The 23,652-nt window shown below is 35.0% G+C and overlaps 1 protein-coding gene across 1 annotated transcript; it reads left to right on the forward strand.

Moving 5' to 3' along the window:
• Window positions 1–1,555: 1,555 nt before the first annotated feature.
• LOC133321084 (ectopic P granules protein 5 homolog) lies at window positions 1,556–19,703 on the forward strand. The gene is given in 24 exon segments (XM_061530183.1): window positions 1,556–1,585; window positions 1,651–2,591; window positions 2,656–2,776; window positions 2,835–3,011; window positions 10,437–10,754; window positions 10,825–10,982; window positions 11,039–11,266; window positions 11,328–11,551; window positions 11,723–11,898; window positions 11,964–12,925; window positions 12,985–13,378; window positions 13,442–13,779; window positions 13,867–13,990; window positions 14,053–14,348; window positions 14,608–15,082; window positions 15,153–15,356; window positions 15,861–16,413; window positions 16,489–16,713; window positions 16,925–17,097; window positions 17,152–17,486; window positions 17,545–17,868; window positions 18,631–19,212; window positions 19,291–19,350; window positions 19,415–19,703. Coding segments are annotated over 24 exon segments (7,707 nt in total).
• The last annotated feature ends 3,949 nt before the right edge of the window (window positions 19,704–23,652 follow it).

Here is a 23,652-nt window from a genome sequence, read left to right on the forward strand (position 1 = left end):
TAAAATTGGGGCGATTTTTCAAACTTTGTAACCTCATATCTTAGGTAGTATACATTTGTCCCGAAAAAATTTTGTTATCGTAAACAGGAAACAAATAGTTTGATCCCGTACTGCAAGAATATACTAATTTTTCCTATATCATAAAGGAAAAATTGTTATCGTAGTAAAAAATTTTACATTCTTGCAGGTTCTGGAACAGGCCAAAAATGTTATCTATGGAAAAAATTCAAGTTTTTCTGAAAGGTGGCCCTAAAGGAAATTTGTTCTGAATTATTTATTGGTTCACACATTACCAATATGCCTATTCATACTATACCGATGCAAATCATCATGGTATAATAATAGAAGGCAACAGCAAGTGTTGTTGTACAAAAAACGATACAACAACCACATGGAAATTTGTTGTTGTTAGTTCTACTAGTGTCAACTCATTTGACAGAAAAATTTAAACAATCATACGAATTATCATCAAATTATTTTTATTTTGAAAATGAAATATTTTCGAATCCTCCAAATAAAAATTGAAAAACGTATGAAAATCTATCAAATTTATATTTCTATCGCTTCCACATCATTCCTATAATTGAGCCATTTCCATATATATGTGTAACACATATAAAAATGCTGGGAATAGCGAGTTATTCCTAGAAGAAGAATTGCTTCTTAAAACTTTCCCAGCAGGCAGATTTAGTAAATTGAATACAGGAGCACATTTAATAAAGAACAATTACAAATTTTATGCGTTCCCAATTTTCCTGTTGGGTGATTTTTAAAAACATAATTTGTCAAATTCATATTGACACTAGTATTACGTTGGAATCAAATCAGCTGGGATTTGCTGTTACCTTTTATAATTGTACCATAGCAAATCATCAAGATTGGAAGTAATTTATGACCTACCCTGTATTATTGACATATGTTGTGAAAATAACATTATTTTGCTGTCAAAAGTCTCTAAGTCAAAACTCAACCTGGACAACCCTAGTTCATTGTTGATTGTTTTTGTTTGTTGTTTTGCAAAAAGACGGGGATTTTTAGATTTTTTGCATTCAGTCGATGACTTATTGGACCATAAACGACGCAAGATATTAAACCATGACCTATAAATAAGGTCACCAAGGGAGACCAGCTGATTATCGATACCTCTCAAGTTTGCTGTCAAAATGCATTATTGTGAATTGACTTCCATTATGAAAACGTAAACCATGGCCTATAAATAAGGTCACCAAGATAGCAATCGAAATCGGAAAACAGCTGTTTTTTCTCAAGTCTAATGTCAAAAATTCCGACTTTGTTTACGTTTTCATAATGGAAGTCAATTCACAATAATGCATTTTGACAGCAAACTTGAGAGGTATCGATAATCAGCTGGTCTCCCTTGGTGACCTTATTTATAGGCCATGACGTAAACAAAGTCGAAATTTTTGACATTAGACTTGAGAAAAAACAGCTGTTTTCCGATTTCGATTGCTATCTTGGTGACCTTATTAATAGATCTTGATATTAAATCGCAAAATATTAGTTGGAGTCACAACTAGATAATCTAGTTGGCGAAATGGCTACCTTAGAGAAACCCAAGAAAAATGTAAGAAATTAATATTCAGATTCAATATTTGAATAATGTGTAAATAAATATTTATTTTTTCCCAGAAATCGAAAAAACAAAAGCCTAAACCAAAGGGAGTGGCACCGGTACAATTAGATACTGATGAGGAGGAGGATGAGGCAGAAGGTAACAACATTAAAGAGGAGTTAAAAAATCAAATCGAAAATCTGTCCATTAATGAAGAGATTATTGACCATGTAGCGGAAGAAGAAGAGGAGGGTGTTCAAAATCCCCACAGCAGTACTGCGAACATTAAAAACATAGCAACAATTGTTGAAGCCTCAGCAGCGGCAACAATTGATAACATAGTAACTCGGGAATGCTTCATTGCCTCTGATTACACTAACGAAACTAGGGATAACAAAGAAAATGTTGCAAATGATGAAATCGTAAGCGAAGCAAATGAGGGAAAAGAAATTTGTGATGAAACAACGGCTACTACCCAGTCTTCCAATGAGCAGGACCATATTGTAACTGAACCCACAGCACCGCCGGCATTGATTTCAAGTTCTCCCCAAACTTCAACATTTCCCCATGATCTCATTCAACCTTCGACCAGCAATATCGTTCAATACCCTCAAATACAAACACTGCGACATGAAGAATCCATTACAGAAGTTGTCTACAAACCACCGAAAATTCGATCTCCTGGTTTTCGTCTTTCGGCAAGTAAATTAGAAGCCTTCTCCTTGGATCAACTAAAACAATACTATCATTGTCCGGAATTAACAATGGTACAACAATTCGAAATGGAATTTCTAACAAATTCCCTATTGGAGACGCATGAGCAGGATCCACTTTATGTTGCTCTCCAAGAATACTATCACATGCAAAGTAAATTAACGATGAATTTACATGATGTTAAGAAATTTCGTAAAGAGGCCGTGGCTGCCCAAGAGCATATATGGGTGGAGGTGCCCATAACGAAAACATTTTCGGAAAAATGTGGTGACAAGGTGGAAGTACGGGAAACTGTTACATACAAGTAAGTGTTTGCTGGAATTTCAAAATATTTCTTCAGGTATGAATTGTTTTGCATTTCTTTACAGCATTGTTCAAGTAGATGGTAAAAATTTAGAAGCTGCCACTTCTTCACTTACTGTTCTCTTTGATATCATTTCAAATACCTATACAAGTAATTTGATTACAACAAAAATCATTAAAATAAAGGTGAGGATTTTCATAAATTTATCTTAAATCAAATTTTAGTTATATTTATTTTTTACAGATTGATCAAATGATTGATGAAATAATGTTGTTCCCCCATAAAACACATGAGTATCTATTGGAAGGACCTCTTAGACTGCAGCAGCAATTAGATAGCCATTTGTTACAAATTATTTCACAAATAAGAAGAGCTTTGGGTATACTGTTTCATTTCTCGCGTAAATTATCACCAAATAAGGTAAGATACAAACATAAAACTGAAAAAAGACAACTACTTTAGAAGTAATTATCTTCAGAATGTCTATACACCTCGTATTATGAGTCTTCAAAGTTCCCAAACCTTAACATTTTTTCAAAGCTATAAATCTAATAGAAAGAAAGGATCAAACTAACATTTGGAGCAGGAAATAGTTGTAGATATTATTATTGCTATTTCAGTTATATATAAGTTAATAAAAAGACTTGTGTGCCTTTTGGTGAGTTAGAATGAACTAACTTCTTTATTCACATCAAAAACTTATTCTACTTAAACTAAACAAATCAAAATTGGCTGACAATACGCTGACACTACACTTCCCATGGTCACGCCACCAGACGTAACACGACTCCATGCTAAGCACACAACAGTCAACCAAGCAAAGCTCACAAAGGCAACATTGTTGCCTGTTAGTTTGGCAGGGATGTGCTAACTACCCCCTCACTTAAGTGAAGGCCGTCCTCGGTCTTCTTTATAGCCATTGCTACGGCAGATTTAAAATCTCGCTGTTCTCTCTTCTTCACCCTACGCTTAATGAGGCACAATATGGAATAGAGTAATCCGATACTCATAAAAACAACACAACCAACTAATATTGGCCGCACTTTTGCATCTCTTTCAAGTTCGCCAATATATTGTAAGTTTTGCAAGTTCATCTCATGGACAGATGATAAACTTAAAATTTCGCTGTGGTTGTTTATAATAATTGAGGGAAATGATGGTGTTCCTGGTTTCCGCATATCAATGTTGTTTCTATTTACGAACAGCGTACCATTGACAGTCACATTTTTTTCAAAAGTTATTAGGAATGTGCCGTTTATGTTTCTTACATTTTCGGTTGCTTCTTTCACTTCTGCAATAGCGTCATTCACAATGACAATTCCATCATCGATTTCTGCCACTTTTTTAAGATTATTGCTTTGCGTATTACAGTGTGCTGATTTACCCGATATGAGTTGTTGAGCGCAGGTTGACTCTGGCATCAGTTGACAATAGGTTGAAGATATTGCGTGCTTGCAATCTGTTGCTGAATAAGTCTTTCCTTCACAGTCTACCACAGTGTTGGTGTCAGCGAATTGAATAATTTTATTGAAGTGGGGAACTGGGAATAAAGAAATTTTCTGACATGTTCGTATTGGAATGGGATATCTAATGATAAAATGCAAACAAAATTCATTTGATATTACTTTTACTTTAGACAAATACATTAGTTCTGATATGGTAAAATCTGTGTATTGCTCATTGATCTGATTTTTTATAAAAAATTTTAAATCATCCTGGTCCAAAACTGTGGGATTTATAATATTGATTTTAGCCAAAGTTACAGATAAAATTATATTTTGTAATTCCATAAGCAGCATTCTGTTTCTAGCCATTAAAATTTCAAAAAGTTTAACAGTATCAATTTGTTCCTTTCGTTCGGTATTTAAGATTGTGTTTACTGCATTGGTCAACTTTTCTATTTGGATCTGTATTTTCGTATTTATTTCTATTTGTCTGTTGTTGGAATCTACGAGTTGTTTCTCGACAAATTTGACATCCTCCCAGTCATCGGCATCTGGTGTACCGGCAATAACCTTCAGTGCTGTGCCTATAAGATTGATGCTTCTCGCATGCCGATGATGTACGGTGAGTGTTGTTAAAAGAGTATCAATATGCAATACATCGGCCTCCAATATCTTTTTAACATGCGTCTGAGGGAAGATCTGTATTGCGTTTTTTGTATCGTCTAATATCTCGGAATACGTTGTAAGGTTTGTCGTATGTCTTAAGTACCCATATTTGTTCCATATAATCGCGTTCCCGTCCAAAATTGGAATATAATCGGAATGCGAATAATCAATAATCTTTGCAAATGTGAGGTTTATCATAAGAAGCAATTGTAGTGTTAGCCTGCGTAAAGAAAAATAAAAGGTAGACGAAGAAACATTTAGACATCTTATTGAAAGGATTATCTTAGGTTGTCCTTATGGACCACCCTCCCCTTTATTAGGACAGTTGTCCCCATGTCTGCTTCAACAGTAGCTTCTTCATAAAGTGGGGTCATTTTATTTCCAAGTCTACGATTATTCTTAACAAAGACTTTGTCTCCCACGTTATAAACTTTGTCATAACGACTTTTGTTGAAGTATTGTAACTGCCTGTTTTGCGCGTTACAGATTCGCTCTTTAATCTTTTCTCTTACTTCAGAAGGTGTAGAATGTATCGTATCAATAGGTCTCTCATTCGTGACAGAATGAATTGTCCGGTTATATTCTATGGTCGATTGTAAGATGAGTTCGACAGTGTCATCGATCTTCCTTTCTATTTTTAGGCATCTTGCGATTTCGGCAAGAGTGCTGTGAAATCTCTCTACCTGCCCGTTTGATGTGCTGTGTAGAGGAGGTGAATTGACAATTTCGACATTAAACCTGTTTTTCAGAATTGATCTGATAGTCTCGGAGTTGAAAGACCTCTCATTGTCACAATAGACAATTTTGGTGTTTGGAAAAATATTCATTAATTGGAGAATCGGTTCTCTTATGTCCAGAATTGTTCTGGTGGCTATTGGCTGTACCACTGCGAATTTTGAGAATTTATCCACGCAAGTTAAGAAATGTTTTTTATCAGTTGAATAAATGTCAATATGTAGAATTTCACCGGCATATGAAGGAACTATTGTCTCTCCTATAACATGTTTCTCTGGGTGTCGATTGTATTTAGCTTTTGAACAGGTTTTGCAGTTTGCAACAACCTCATTCGCTATTTTTACCATTTTGGGGAAATAGTATTCCGAAAGGATTTGTTTAACGTTCTCTTGAGCTGCCCGATGAGCTCTATTGTGTTCACTTACAACAATTTCTCTCTGATCGCATTGATTGAAGATGTCAGCGACAAATTTACTACAAAATCTGAACTTTGTTGAAGGAAACATTTTAATCAAATCATGTTGAATGTGAGCCAACACAGGTAGGTCGCAATGAATGGCATTTACTACTTCAGTATTGACTGCATCAACAAGTTTAGCCAGTATTTCGTTTTTATCCCCGAATTCTATGATATGTCTCGTTTTGTTTCCGAAAAGTATAAAATTTCGAGTGGCGGGAAATTCTGCCTCTTCCAGAATGATTTGGTTGCGGAAACAATTGACCGGTTTGTCTGAGCTTTCCATAGTGTAGGTGTATGACTCCTCACTATGAACTGTTGCCATGTCTGACGAATTTTCGTTCTCTAATGCATAGACGACTTGCCTTGATAGCGCATCTGCAACTTGATTTTCTTTTCCTGGTTTATAATATAAGTTTGCATTATGTTCATCTATAAAAGCTTTCCAGCGCTTAATTTGTGCATTAGGATTACGGTCCGAAACTGAATATGTTAACGGTTGGTGGTCAGTGAAGATGTTAAGAGTCTTCACACCATAAAGGTAATGCCTTAGAGTTTTTAGAGCCCAGACTATTCCTAGAAGTTCCCTTTCGTTTGTGGCGAGATTCAACTCCTTATCCGATAACGCTCTAGAAATCATAGTGATTGGTCTTCCCTCTTGGGATAGAACAGCACCTAGACCATGCCCTGATGCATCAGTAGTAAGGTCGAATGCTTTTTTATAGTCAGGGTACATCAACAAGACGTCTTCTGAACATAGAATATTTTTTAATTTGTAAAATGCATCCAGTTGGGAGGCATTAAGATTGATGATAACCTTTTTGGATTTGGTTGCAGGAATTTTTCCGTTTTCTCCTTTTAAATTATCGGTTAAAGGTTTTGCAATTTTGGCAAAGTCCCTTATAAAACATCGGTAATAGTTCGCTAGCCCAAGAAATGATCTCAAAGCGAACAACGTCGTTGGTTCTGGGAAATTTTGTATGGCACTTATCTTTGATGGTGCCGTTTTTATACCTTCTTTTGATACGACAAAGCCAAGGTATTCAACTTCGGATTTAAAAAAAATTTGACTTTTCAATAGAGACTCTCATGTTTGCATCGAGCAGTTTCCTAAGAACACAGTCGATATGTTTTACATGATTCTCTTTGATACGACAAAGCCAAGGTATTCAACTTCGGATTTAAAAAAATTTGACTTTTCAATAGAGACTCTCATGTTTGCATCGAGCAGTTTCCTAAGAACACAGTCGATATGTTTTACATGATTCTCTTTGGTTTCTGAAAAAACAACTTTTTTATTTCTGAGTTTACAAATTCAGATACCCCCATTGGGTATGGATATAGTTTAGAGTAAATTGGTTCTTCGTTCTCCATGTTAATAGTAGCAACGATATTTGTGTTGTAAGGTAGTGCTTCTTTAGGATCAGCAAAAACCTTCATTCGTTTTTTTAACATTTTCTGAAAATCCGCCTTAACTGCGAAAGGCACATCAATCTTATCAATTTCTATAAAATTAACATCTTTACATTCAAAAAATTCAATAAGTTCAGAGCCAGAATTATGTCGGATGACTCCTTTATTTAGGTCAATGTTTGCATTGATTTGTTTTAATAGGTCTAAGCCCACAATAGCGTCAAATGTTGTTAAAGTTGGCAAAATGAAAAATGTAGAGTTCATGCCGAATAAATTTACAAAACATTTTTTGTTTAATAGGTGTTTGTCCATTGACAGAGTGAACCGAGAAAGGAGTACTTACAGGAATTATATGTTGAAAGGATTAATAATTTCCTCATTTTAGTCTCGGCGGAAATAAAATAAACATATTTCAGCTAACAAACACGGATAAAATTAAACAAAGAAAAATCTCCAACTAATTAAAAATTAAACAAAAAATACAAATAAAAAATAAAACAAACTGCCTAAAAGAAAAGCAAAAAAGAAGTCATTTGTCATGTCAAAGTGGTAGAAGGGAGAGGCAGTTGGAAAAAAGTTTAATAGTTGTGCAAGAATTTACAAAGAAACAAACCAACAACAACGAAATGGAAGTGTTTCTCCTATGGAAATGGACGACAATTTTCTTGATAGATCGTCGACTTTTTTGTCGACTTCTGATTTATGTGTCTGAATCGCTGCACGTACAGCAGATTCTATCAATTTTGAAATTTCGTCCGCGTTCATAATATCTTTTTTTATAGAAAAGTTGGTATAACACAATCTTAATCACTTCACAGAAATTGAAATATTTTAAATACGCACTATACGAAGTAAAAAAAAAAAAAAATCTCTTGATATTTTCACCTGTTTTTGGACACACAATTTTTTCGACAAAAATTTTTTTTTAAATTCAATGAGTAATACACTTACATGACTTTGTTTTATATTATAATATGTTAGTGGATCCTTAGAGCTTCTTAGGGCGTCTTTTCTAGAGTGTAGAGCTTATCCCTTTTGCGTTAGTTGGACGACTTCATACAAAATAGATCCTCCGTTGGGTAGTTTTCGTTCTGGTTTTTGTGTAGACCTTATTCCTTTTGTGCGAGTTGGACGACTTGGGTAGTTTTTGTTCTTGTTTTTGTGCTGAGCTTATTCCTTTTGTGCGAGTTGGACGACTTGGGTAGTTTTCGTTCTTGTTTTTGTGTTTGGGTTGGGTCAGAGATTACTTTTTTCAAAGTAAATCCTTTAAATAAACCCGGTTGGGCGCCAGTTAATAAAAAGACTTGTGTGCCTTTTGGTGAGTTAGAATGAACTAACTTCTTTATTCAAATCAAAAACTTATTCTACTTAAACTAAACAAATCAAAATTGCTGACAATACGCTGACACTACACTTCCCATGGTCACGCCACCAGACGTAACACGACTCCATGCTAAGCACACAACAGTCAACCAAGCAAAGCTCACAAAGGCAACATTGTTGCCTGTTAGTTTGGCAGGGATGTGCTAACTTATACATTTCTTCTGTTTCTGGCTCAATCCCTAAGTTAATAAATACGTCAACTTTCACTGACTAGAACCACAGGTCATCTGGACTTACCCTTGAAGTCTGGCACAAGGTCAGCAGTTAAAGTCAGAAAGGATCACTCGAGCCATTCATTACCAAACGATGATTTAGACAAGGTGACAGTCTGTCGTGTGACCTTTTTAACATCCTGCTGGAAAAGGTCATACGATATGCAAATGTGAATAAAAATGGCACTCTGTACACCAAACATCATATGTTACTTGCCCATGCCGACGACATCGACGTAATGGGTCGAACATTGCGCGGTAACAGCCACCTTTTAAAGAATTGAGAAGGAGTCTGGCAAAGTGGGGATGACAATAAATGGCGAGAAGACCAAGCTGATTGTGTCAACGCACAAGGCGTCCAGTAAAATCGGACCAATTGTGGAACTTGAAAACCACAGCTTCGAGGTAGTGAACGATTTTGTATACTTCGGTACCGCCATAAGCAAAACTAATAACATCAGCTTTGAAATCCGCAGAAGAATAGTGTTGGCAACAGATGCTACTGAGTAAGCAATTCAAGAATAAGGCTACCTCTCGCCAGACCAAACTCACTCTCTACAAGACGCTGATACTACCCGTGTTGTATGGATCTGAAGCATGGATACTTATAGTAGATGAGGCAGCCCATTAAGTGTTTCAGAGAAAATTCTCCGAAAGACCTATGGGCCGATAGTATGAACCTTGAGTTGTACCATCTATTCTCCGACATCGACATAGTCAGACGTGTTGAACTGCAGCGACTACATTGGCTAGGTCATGTTGTGAGAATGGATGAGGATGCCCCACCTCAAAAGGCATATAAAAGCAACTGATGGTTCACGCAGAAGCGAATGCCACGAATTCGATGGATAGCTAAAGTGGACTTTGCAGATGTCATCAAAAACATTAAGTCATTCAAATCGTTGGTCCCGTACGGAATATCCATAGTACTGTTAAGCAACTGGATGGACCCAGAGTTGAGTATTTAACATCAACCTGTCGTTAACGACCCACCTATTTCCTGAAGGCTGGAAAATATGCAGGGTGGTCAACCTACTGAAGACTTGCAAGTAGTAAAGACACTTGAGGCGCTACTCCTCCCAGCCGAATAATGATGGTGGTAATTGACCTATCGAAAACCTCTAGCCGGTAGCATTTGGGGCGCTTACAAAGAAACATTATTGATCTCTTTTAAAACCGGTCGGTCAGTAGTAAGCTATGCGAGACCAGTGTGGTTTGCAAATGTAAGTGATACGCAGTATACGAATTTTCAGACTCACCAGAATGCTGCCCTGTGAATAGCAACATGGTTTCTCCTCAGGTCTCCAGTGAACCATCTTCATGAGGAGACGAAGATCTTATCGGTCCATCGACACAATCATAAGATGTCAATGCAGTAGCCGATTGGGTGTTATCGTTGGGACTGTCGGTGTCATCGATGAATATGCCCTTAATACCTTCAGATTTCAAGAGATACAAATTAATACTGCTATTATTTATATTAATATTTCACATTGCTACGAAATAAAAAATAAATATTTCCCTTCTCCTTCAGGATTTTGCTGAGGATCTCAAATCATGGTTTCAAAAACTAATTTCACTGCATTTACGTTTGGCCACCAAGGAAGATCATTGGTTTTTATTATTCAATATATTGCGGTGTCCCAGTGGTATTGGCGGCTGGGCTAGTGAATATGTACAGATACCCTGTAATACAAAAGACATGACAGCAATTGCCTCAACACCAACAGCTCACACGAATGAAGTACCATTGCAATTAAATTCACCCGAGATTTCCCATTGTATGTCAGTGTTACAAGTACTACTTATGCCCATCAAAAAACGTAATGAGTACCTAAAACAATTTACACAAGTAAGTCTTAAAGATATTTGTATATTTTATTGCCAAATAGAGAACAGATAATTAGCTAACATTTAAAAAGTCTCAAAAGGAAATCACCGATCCAGCTAAAGAAGAACGTTGGATCTTAATCGATTCGGATGGTGAAGATAGTCATACAGCTTCGGGTGATTGTGTGGGTCTCAAGGAAAGTGATTTAATAGCTCTACTCAATCAAATACCATTTGAGCAATTATTCAGGTAGATATTGTAATGAATATTGTAAATTTGAATAATATATATCCTTTATATTACAGATCAGCATTGAAAATAGAAAAATTCCTGGATGACTATATCATAGAGGGGGATTTAATTTCGGCGCAACAAATGCTGAAAGTTTTGTCTTTCTTTTCACAACTCATTACTGTGTTCGGCGACGGTATGCTTACATACAGTACCGAACGTTATAAACAATTGGCCAAACGTTTGGGTCGTTTAATGCGCCACTCCTTGCAATATGTCTCAGATTATTATGAAATGTTTAGGTACATTCAAATAATATGTTTTTTTCTGTATTTTTTATTAAAATATTTTCATATTGTTTAGGCAAAATAATCTTTCAAAAGATGTTGCTGTTTGTGAACGCATAGCTTTGGAAAACAATGCTTTGCTCTTGAAGGCCTGCAGTTATATTTATCGTACACGCAACTTGGCCACCTGGCAATATTTTTCATCTTTGCCATTTCCTTCTATGGAAGCGGATATTGTTTGGCAAATATTCTATTATTTAAACGTTGGTTTCCCGACAGAGTTTTCATTGCCCGAAGAAGGTAAGCAAATACATATCCAATAGGAACATGTCGAGGAAACAAAACGATGTCATGTGTATACTACCCTTGGATATCACCCGCCTTCTATAGCAACCGAATAGATTTTGTCACGACAGACTCCAATTCCAATTGTCTTAATACGAACCAATACAATTATACATTTGTTTTTAGATTACATGGATTATTTTAGTGCCTCAGATTTCTGGGCTAAATTCAATGTGGCCAATGCCGATTCATCCGATGAAGATCTCTATTATTTACTACAAGCTTTCTTTGAAATGGCCAATGATCGGGATAAAAATAAAGATTGGGATTTAATTAAGACAATTTGTATGCATATTTTCAATGTAAGTATATGCGGTAGTTGCAAAAAAAAAAAAAAAAACAAAGATAAAGAGTTACCATATTTTAGATCGGTTATCTGAATCATGATACACGTGATATTTGCTATAAAACCGCTCGTGATATGCTGGTCAATTTAACACTGGCCTATGAAGATTTACTATCATGTCTACTGACCCAACTGAAGATACGTTTCAATGATTGTGAAAATGTGGTATATCTCTTCAAGTCATTACCACTGGAAAATTGGAAACCCTCCATGGAAAGTTTTGAAATTCTTTCCAATTGGCTGTTACATTTCGATTTTAGATCTCGAGAGAATATGTTAGCACGTATTATTATAAGCCATTTGAATTGGTCTTTTGATTGTGATGGTCGCCTGTTCCTGCCACACAATATACATGTTCGCATGGCATGTCTTATAGCAGAGGCATTGACCAAACATGCTCCCGAAGTATTGGGTCTATCGGGTATATCCGAAAGTGTTAGACAGGTGTCAAGTCTTATTGATTTCTCACAATCGACAAAGGAACAATTTACCACCTGGTGTTGGAGTATTGTGTCGCTGTTGCGTTTACACATAATGGATCAAAATGTAGAGACCATAAAAAGTTGTTTGCGCAACCCGTCCGAGGGTCTTATGTTTGTACCGGAATTGGAACGTGTTGACCTAATATATCAGGGTGTTAATGAAAATCGTCCATTGGCTTTATATGTGGCAATTTTGGTATCATTGCATGGCCATTCGATACCAATTATTTGTCAAAAGGGGTTTGATTTAATGCAACGTTTATTGAGTGATCATCGTCATGCAGCTGTTATTCGGTGTTTGGAGTTGATAGTACCACTGTTTTTGGAAACCCCTGATACCCTGGGAAATGCAGAGAAATTTCATGGTATTCTCAATACCCTACTAAATGCTGATAAGACATATTTGAAAATGGCCAAAGATATGGTATATCCGAATTCGGTGGGACCGGTTTTGGAATTGCTGGACAATATGATACATCATCAAATTACATCGTATACAAAGTGAGTTCTTGATTTTGAAATCAATGTAGAGTATGCTGCAATTTAAATTTCCTTTCCAGCTATGGCCTGACATCACCCTTAAATCTCATAAATGTTTGGCTTAATAGTTTAACGGCCTTGCCGAATTGGCAAAACACCTATGTGGTATATCTATTGGATAAAATATTACGTGTGGCCTATCAATTCCCCGATGCCCACCTACAATGTGTGGAGTTTTTCAATAATTATTACAAAGACTGCAACGAATGGAAGGGGGCCAATAAAATGTCCAGCCTGAAGGGTTTCTTTGGCGGCAATCAAACAAAAATACCAATCTTATCGGCATATCAACCCTGGCTGGCTTTAGTTTTACTGGAAATTGAATTTAAAACACAGGATTCTTTTATATGGTCGGAATTGTTACGGCAATTGAGTTCTGCTGGCAGCAACAACAATTTGGATGCAATCTTAAAGGTAAGAACAATTAACAAAAATTATGAATAGGTTTCAAATAAAATATGTTATAATATTTTATAGAAAACCCTAACCATTGCCAAGAGGCCAGTGTTTCCGGCTAACATGTTGGTCATTTATAAATATGCCAATTTAGTTGCCAACATGGACATAAATCATGCACTCTTTCCGATTGTCAATCAAAAGTTTTTCGAACTATTTCTATCACGTGTCCCCACCAACTATGATGAACATAGTTTCCAACAAACCTATGGTGTCTCGGATAAATTCTATGAATACAATGTACCGCTAATGAAAAAGATTAAAACCCAATTAAAGGCTGCCGAAACATTCTATGACAACGAAGCGAAAACTCATGCCAATGACGAAAGCTTTAGTTATTATTATCGTAATTGTAACAGGTAAGCTCGAATAAGTCTTTCTTTTATTATACAAATCAAATAGTTCGAAATTGTTACCAATTAATTTTACTCTTCCGCTCTTTGTAGAATTATGAAAACCTATGCTTTGTGGTTGGAAGATACTGCCATCAATAAAATGTCAAAAGATCAGGAGTCATATCAACCTCAGTATAATGGTGAAAAACTAAAGGAGATTTTCAATGGACCAACTGTAATATTCTCTGTCAACATTCATTTCTTCAATAACCTAACTTTGAAATGGTTTTTTTTCAGCATCATTGGACAGAATTTTTGTATTTACCATTAATACGCAAAGAGCAACGTTATCAGGCTGATCAATGGGCACGGAAATGTTTCCGTTTTCGTGCCATAAAACAATTGCGAACACCTTTGCAATCGAAACCGAAATCGACGCCCATTCAACGTATCAAAAGTCATTTAAGTTCATATGATAAACAATTGCCGCCACCGAAATATATGAAACCGGATAAGCGAATAGTGCAAGAAATAACAACGGATACTTTAAAAGAATTGAAAGACAAATTGAAAATATTAACAAATACAGCAACGTAAGTAGACTATTAAGTTAGAGTTAGATTCAAAAGATGCATTCATTAAAGAAGAATGCATTTTTCTTAAGAGAGGAGCTATGACTTTTTTATTTTTCCATTTACAATGTATCCAAATACATACGGTATTAGACTTTTTATTGGATTTTACAATGCCCATTTTTATTTTATTTTTTTTAAGTTCGATTTCAAGATTTTTAATTTGAATCAACTTATTAATACTTAATTTTCATATTTCAAACTTTATTTTATTTTACAGCAAATTCCATTTCAAAACATCCGAATTGAATTCAATAAATCGCAATTATATGGAAAACATTGTACAGCTTTATAAAATGGTGCCTTACGAAGAGATTAAAATTAAAAATTGTAATTCATTGGTTTTCAATCGTCGCTGTTCGAATCCAGCACGTATTGTTACAATTCTCGAAAAAATACGCAAAGATGAACAGATACAACAGAAAATTGATGCATTCCGCGAGAGACACGATAAAATCATCGATGAAATGTTACATGAAAATGTTGAGGAATTTGCTCGGAGTGTTGGTGACATTGGTCAAATAATACGTTTACTTTTGCAACAGGCAAACGCAACGCCACATGATGCCGACGATCGTTTAAAATGTAATACGGGTATTGCATTTTTCTATCATGTCATTGAGAACATGTCGGAAATTACAATGAAATTTAATGCCACAAATAAATTCTATTCAGAATTGTTAAATGATTTGGGTGTAAGTATTGATGATGGGGTGTGGGAATGATGTGGTGGTAATGTTTTTTTTTATATTTATGTTTTTATAGGTTTTCATTCAAGCCAATCAGGAGGATGAAGGCCTTAAAATCTTGGAATTGGCATTGAAACGACCAAATCTGTTGAAGTCCCTTGCTGGAGTATTTGTACCATGTCAAACCAGACCACCATATTTCTTGAAAATGTATAAATTTCTCATCGACTCTCATCTGAAACTCTGTGATACAAAAATATTATTTGTTCTTTTTTCAAAGGTAAGTTGTTGAACATCAAAAGAAATTCTAATTCAAAAAATGTTATGCAGTCTTCAAAACTCGTTTTTCGTTGATGAGAATATTTTCATGTTTATAATTATAAGTTCACGATATTGTGTTTAATTGGTGAGATTCGGTATCTTTCTTCGTATTGAAATTAAATAGGAAACTACCACCGGAAGGATCTGAATGTAGAATTGCTGCCGTTATCATTCACATCCAGCGAGATACAGTCAAAAATCTCCATGTTGAAGAGGCTTGGTTCAATAGGGTTTGGGTATCTATTAAAGATGTGGAATTACCAATTTCTCCATAAATAATTCCCGATGTTTTTGTCGAATTAATCCCACACTTTATAAATCCACTACTAATTTGGGAAACCTATTGGCCGGTTTCTCTATTCAAAGTTTTAGAATACCCGTTACTTCTGGCATTTTGAAGCATCCCGAATACATATTTTTTCAGCGCAACTACATCTTAATATTTATTTCCTTCTTATTCCAGTTCGATTTAATTTTATGGCTTGAAAACTTCACTCCCAAACTTTATGATATCAATCAACTGCTGCAATTAGTACTACAAGGTCTGGAATCATGGTCGCAACCTTCCTCAAGTTTGCTACAAGATCAATTTCGTCGTCATTTGGTACACATATTCGATTGTGATTTTCCCGAACATTATGGCGAAGTTATGCAAATGGTATTGGATGGCATCTCCGATAATAAACTTATGCCAATTGTATTATTGGATTTGCTCAATAGCCTTCTGGTGAAATTCAATTGTGTACAAATGCATTTGGATACACCGCAGCACATGATCCAGGCCATATCTATGGATTTTGCCCGCAGACAAACATTGTTTAATCTCAAGGCTGCCACAGACACGGTTATGCTATTTGCTCGTCATTTTCAAAAGGAACGTCTTAGTCACGGTTTACACGGTCTCTATCCGAAACATAAAGACTATTGTGGCCCCTTGGCCATGTGGTTTGCTTGTATGGGTCATTGTGTTGTAGTCTCGGCCATTTGTACCTATCAGGAGTTGTTGGCGGATCAGAGTAAGTGATACGATTTTTTATGTTTACAGAATCTAATATATATATATATATATATATATTTTTTTTTTATTTTAGTTTGTGATTTAATTTTTGGTTCCATTATTGAAATGTATTCACCCTGGCTTATTACCTATACCGAAGACACCATACGACAATCATCGGCCAATTGGATTAGACAGTTGGTGGAAAGTGGCAATGGTAAACGTTTGTTTCCGTGGAGTGAACAGCATGCAAAAACAAGTAAAATCATGATAAAAAATTTCGTTCAAACATTAATGTTTATTATGGAAAATTTACCAAGTAAGTGATATTTTGGGGAATAGTCGAAATCGCCTATAACGAATTTGGTCACTATACGCGATTGTCGTTAAAAACGATAGCAAGTAAACGGCGGAACTTTTCTCGGGACTTTTGTATAAGTCGTTATAACTGATATGTCGTTATAAACGATCTCGACCGTATTTCAAATTTGATGAATGTCTTCTTTGATTGTTCCTTTAATTTTTTTCAGTTTCCCACAAAATATTATCCCATTGCTTTAGCTGGTATATTCATCACTTTGCCGTGCCCAATATTGAAAATTACATTTATGGACCAATTCATGAAGGCATTGCAGAATTGCCATGGGAGAATTTCCAACCGCAACATGAATGTATAGATATGTTGTATGATACTCTACAAAAGGTAATTCATTTTCAATTTTTTTTTTCATAACTAATTACTTTTATTCAATTCCAGTTCCTACCACATTCACATGCAATGTTGGGTCACATATTCATACGCATTAATTGGAATCAATGGTTTGAAAATACCTTACCGACAATACCGGGAGCTGCACACAAATCGCTTGTATCTCGCCTATTTACTATTTTTGTAAAGATAGCCTTCGAACCGAATATTCATATACAAATTAATACCAGTAAAGTTTTGGAGGATGCCATTAAATATCCATGGTATATGGTGGATTATGGGGAATTGGAAAATCTATTGAAATGGTTTTGTACCAGTGTTGAGCCGACAATTATATTACGCATACCCGAGGAATCGAATTATGTTGATAGGGCAGTATTGGAGTAAGTTATCTTGGTTTTCGATTAGTATGGAAGTTTATTTTTTAATTTTTTTCTTCAGTCTATTACGTTTAACGTGTGCCATGATGCCGGAAATTGGCAACGATATGCAACAAATTTCGAATGCCACCGCCAAGCGTATACTTTATACCCGTTCAATGATACGTTTACAACGTCAAGCTGCCACCAAAAATCCCAAATTATTGGCCACCAAGGAAGGCAAGAAGGTCTTTAATAATGCCTTTGAAGAATTGCTGCAAACTTTAAACCAATCATTGGTTGCCTTGGCCAATACCAAATCACGTGAAGAACAACGAAGAGAGGCCTTAAATGTTATGCTGGAAATTATATTGCCCATGCAGACCCAAAGTGAAGAGACATCAAAGTAAGTAATTTTGGAATTAAATAAACCTAACATAAACGTACTCAGTGCGGTTTGAACGTACGACAAAAATAAAATAAAAGGTCGGAAATATTTTCATGCGATGATTTTTCACAACTTTCGATGTAATTTATCAGGACATGAGTGAATTGAATTGAACTAATTCGACCAGCAAAGTTCAATGAAAATTATTCGCGTAAGAATCTCTTTGAAACAAAGGTTCGTCTATTTCCAAAACGACCTGAATATCGAAATCCTACACTCCGAAGATAAATGTTAATTTCAAATTTCAGGATTGCAGCTCCATCCATTCCTCTAAATTCAAAATGTACCAAATTTAGTACCGTTTAGTACTTTTCGTATACATGAGTAAACACTTCCTAAACCACCTGCTTAACTCGAATCTAATTTTCAAACTTGATTCGCATTCCAAATTTTAAGTTTTTAGATCTATCCGTTCACATGCTACGAAATTGTACTAAATTTAGTACATTTTAGTACTTTTTGGATACTTATGGTTCCAATTTCATAAAACCCTTTGGTAGATCTATCCTATACTTCATGAATTACCTTGAATCCAAATTTCTACCGGTTCGCCAAATGCAAATGGTACCATATTAAGTACTTTTCGTGTCGTTCTTGTACGGATTTCCAAAAACCCTGCCTTAGATTTTCCCAACCGATATAACTACCACTTGGCATTCCGGGTTCTTTGTTCGTTATTTTGAAGGTTTAAAAATATTTTCTGTTTCTTCCCCACTACAGCCTACACATCGAAAGCATTATCAAATGGCAGGCGACGACTGCCGAACCTGGCAACATTTTAATGTGCAGCGTATTGTCGGCCTTGGGCCATATGAAAGCGTTCATTGGTGGCGCCTATACCCTACTGGAGTCCACCATTATTTTCTATTTTCGTTCATCGGAGACGAGTTTGGAATGGCATACACCATGTTGGGTACAATTATTGCAAATATTACAAATGTCTTTGGAAAAATTAGAGCTTATGCCCATAATGCGTAACTCTTCGATATTCACGTTGCACATTTTCATTCTATATAAAATGGAAAAAATGCCAACTGTGGGCGATCAAATTACCTTTATGCAAGATCTATGTCAACTAATTGAGAGTATAAAAACTGAACCAGCTACTGAAGCTATGATGGCTGTGGTATGGGGTGCCATGATTTCATGGGGCTGTAGAATATTTTTGAGTGAACCACAAAATGCCAAGAAGCCATTGATAATGTTATCAAGACATCTGCAACATTTATCTACTCAATCCGAGGGGTGGGGTGATGGTCTTTTGGGAGCCATTGGCTTGAAAAAGGATATTGTGACAAATAAGTAAGTGACCATTACTTGGAAATATAATGGAAGTGGAAATATAATGGAAGTAATTTTCGTTATTTTTATTTTATTCAGGCGTAAAGTGTTGACACGTTGTTTGGCCATTGTAATTCTATCAATATATCCCGAACTGAGGTAGGTGCTATATCTATAAGTGGCTTCATATTTTTTTTTATTATAATCCCCATTTTCCCTTTAGGCATTCCATCAATCGCATTGAACCCAACGAAGAGTACTCATCGTCTATGCGTGAATTAGCCATGCTATTGGCAAATAAAAAGTTTCTAGATGTCAAACCGTTGGTCGTTCAAGCAATCGGCATACTCGAAGAGAATGCAATGCCCAAAATACAAGATGTACCCCATTTGGTTTGTCGTCTAATTTCACTCTTTTATTGCAATGGCTTCCTAACCACAGTACCAGAAGTATGGCAATTAGATTTTCATATATAATTTATGCAATTTAAGCTTTTGGCAACCCTGTCGTGATTGTTGATAAATTTTTGTCGTGCTCCTGTTTTTGATTAAAAATATTTATTTTGTGTTTTTTAACCCGTTTGTGAATCTTAAAAAGTGTTAACAGTGTTTAAAATCTATTTTTGATTTGTCTGTGCTAATTGGTGTTTTGTGATCAATAATAAAAATCAATTTATTTTATTATTGGTATTCCGTGTTCCATTCCCAGTTTGTTTCCCTTGTTAAATTTCTTCATTTGTTTGTTGTAACATTATTCTTGTTTACGAATTCCAGCTACTTTTTTGAATTTTATCTTTTTTTTTCAAATATTTGAATTAAACATTTTTTACAATGGTCTGTCCGTATGAATTGTGTAACATCTCTAACGATGATGAATTGTGCGTTACATGTTGGTTTTGTTTAAATCAGTGGCATGTTAAGTGTGCTCGTATCAACGCGAAAGTAGTTGATACTATTAGAGACAATGTTGGCGTTCGTTGGTGCTGTGTTCACTGTAGAAAACTTTCTGCCGACTTTTATAATTTTGTAAAAGACTTGCAATCGGAGCTTGTATCCATTAAGAAAGATTTTACATCATTAACAAGTCGTTTTGAAAAATTTTCGAATTTGTTCAATAAGTACCAAGAACTCGATGAATTTGTATCATCGCCGTCCGTTTCTGGGCAGAAACGAAAGCGGTCTTCGAAGAAAGCACCAACTAAAATGATGCCTATTCGTAAAGCTTCTATTTCTGCTGGGAATACTGTATCACGAACAGCGTCAGATAATATTGATAAAACTGATGCTGTTAATGAACAGACTTATGCCAGTGTCGTGTCTCATGCAACCATGGAAGCTAGCAAGGATGTATTGGAAGTGACAATACCTCATAACGCTATGAGTATTGATAACAGTAGTCTTGAGAAGACCGCCAAATCTACTCATAGTACACAGGTGTTGTCAGTTCCTTCATCTGGTGCGCCTTCCGAGATTGTAGCTGGCAATTCCCCACTACCTACCCAAAGACCATTATCAATGGCCCCGGTCATGAAAATGGTTTTTGTGTCTAGGTTTGCGCCTGATACCTCGGCTGAGGATATAAATTACTATATCAAATCAAAAATAAATGGTAATTATTTTCTAAGATGCTACAAGCTTCGATCGGCATACTCTGAAAGTAGATCATCATTTAAAATATTAGTTCATGATGATATATTTCCAAGTTTGATATCGAAAGATTTTTGGCCTGCTACAGCGTTTGTTAAAGAATTTCTAGAAAGATCAAATAATTTAGCTCATTTACCACAGAGATCTGAACCAGTATCAAAAAACTAGATAACCTATTTACCATTTACTATCAGAATGTAAGGGGGTTAAACACTAAATTAACTCGTTTATTTACTGATAGCATTGGTTTTGAATTTAGCATTATTGTGTTTACTGAGACTTGGCTTAAAACGTCTGTGTTAAATAGTGAAATTATGTGTTCAAAATATCAAATATTTAGAAAAGATCGTACTGGTAAAAAAGGTGGCGGCGTCCTTATTGCAGTTGATGCCAAATTTTCCACTAATTTAATTAAATTAAATTGTTTTTCTGACATAGAATTTATCTGCATATCAATTGAATTGGGTAAATTTAAACTATTCGTTACGTGCTCATATACCTCCTTCATCACATCTTGATATTTATAATCAGCATTTAGCAGCACTAAACTCAATTATTAATATTATGAATGATTCCGATAGAATTTTAGTTCTTGGTGATTTTAATATGCCATCTGTAAAGTGGCTCTCATTGCCAGACTCAGAAAGTTTAACGCCGTTGACACCTGAAGCAAATGTAAACCAATATACATTTGATATTGTTAATCGATTTTGTGAAATTAATCTCCTTCAAATAAATAATATTTTAAATTGTAATGATAGAATCCTTGATCTAGTATTTGTAAATTTTACACAATTTTTTGAATTAATTCGAATTCCTGCTATATGTACTCCAGAAGATAATCATCATCCAACATTATATATAACCATGAGCCATAATTCTACAATTAACGAAAGTTCATGTGATTCATTTAAAAATATTCTTAACTATAAAAAAAAACCAATTTTCGAAAGCTTAATTCTCTTATTTCATCTGTAAACTGGACAGCTGCATGTCAATGTAAGAATCACACCGATTTTGAATTTATAATAGATAAATTTTATAATACTCTAAATAAATTTATTTCTGAATGTGTTCCAACTGTTAGAATTAAAAATTCTGACAGATATCCCTGGATTTCACGTGAGTTATCAAGTATAAAAAATTTAAAAAATAAACTTTTTCGAAAATATAAGAAGTCAGGCTCATCTATAGACTATGCTAATTATTCTGTTGCTAGGTCCAAATATACCATAGAGTCCCGTAGATTGTATAATAATTACCTCAACAAGATCAAAAATAATTTTAAAACAAATCCGAAGTCATTTTATGAGTTTGTTAACTTAAAAAGAAAAGTCTCCTCAAAACCCACAATTTTGAAATGCAACAATAAGGAGTTTGTAAAAAACTCTGAAATAGCAGAATGTTTTGCAAATTTTTTCGCCTCTACTTATTCATCTGCAGTTTGTCCAGATATAAGCTCATATCCTTATGAGCTATCCAAAATAGATCAAATATATATGCCTTTCTTACAAAGTCAAGATGTTGCTAAAAATTTACATACTCTAAAACCAATTAAACTTCCAGGTCCAGATGGTATACCTAGCATAATTCTCAAATATTGTTCTGATACTTTAGCAACGCCTCTTACGTTGCTTTTTAATTATTCCTTAAATTTTGGTTATTTTCCCACTATATGGAAGAAATCTTTTATAGTACCGTTGCACAAGTCTGGTAGTCTATCAAACGTTTCAAACTACAGAGGAATTGCAAAATTAAGTGATATCCCAAAATTGTTTGAAAAATTAATTACTGCTGTTATTTCTCACAAAATTAAATCCATTTTAAGTCCATATCAACATGGCTTTCGTAGTGGTCTTTCAACTATAACAAATCTTATAGAGTTTACTTCAATTGTAATAAAGGGATTTGTTCAGCGAAATCAAACTGATACCATTTATACAGATTTTAGTAAAGCTTTTGATAGGGTTAACCATGAACTCTTATTATATAAATTAGATAATATGGGTTTCAGTCTAAACTTAGTCAAATGGATATCATCTTACTTACAAAATAGATCACAGCTAGTTTTGTTTGAAGGATGTCTCTCAAAATCGATTAACGTACCTTCAGGTGTTCCACAAGGAAGTCACCTCGGGCCGGTTCTTTTTCTATTGTTTATAAATGATTTGCCTACTTCTGTAGTACATTCTAAATTGTTAATGTATGCAGATGATGTCAAGTTATTCATTACCCATAATTCTGAGAAACAAGCCAATTTACTCCAAAATGATTTAAATAACCTTTTTCAGTGGTGCAGATTAAATTGTATGGATTTAAATTTGAACAAATGTAAACATATGTGTTTTTCTAGAAATTCTTCATTAATGAGGCAATACAATATTAACGGTTCGGTTTTATCAACAGTTGAAACATTCGTGGATCTTGGTATTTTAATGGATCCAAAGTTAAACTTTAACAATCATGTCATTTCTATGGTAAATAAAGCATATGGTGTATTAAGTTTTATAAAACGGTGGGCCAAAGAATTCTCGGATCCTTATATAACAAAACAACTATACACGTCTCTTGTTAGACCTATATTAGAATATGGTTCTGTTGTATGGGATCCTCAATATGCAATATATTCCGATAAAATCGAATCAGTGCAGAAACAATTCTTACTTTTTGCACTGAGGGGTTTACATTGGAATAGTGATTTTGTGTTGCCTTCTTACACTAGCAGGTTAAAATTAATTCGGTTACCTACATTAAAAAGTAGACGTATTATGTTGAACACCATGATGGTACTAAAAATATTAAATGGTAATATACC

This window comes from Musca vetustissima, unplaced genomic scaffold (assembly GCF_032173495.1).
Source record: "Musca vetustissima isolate MV318-11 ecotype Yass unplaced genomic scaffold, APGP_CSIRO_Mvet_v1 utg64922, whole genome shotgun sequence".
Classification (NCBI taxonomy): domain Eukaryota; kingdom Metazoa; phylum Arthropoda; class Insecta; order Diptera; family Muscidae; genus Musca; species Musca vetustissima.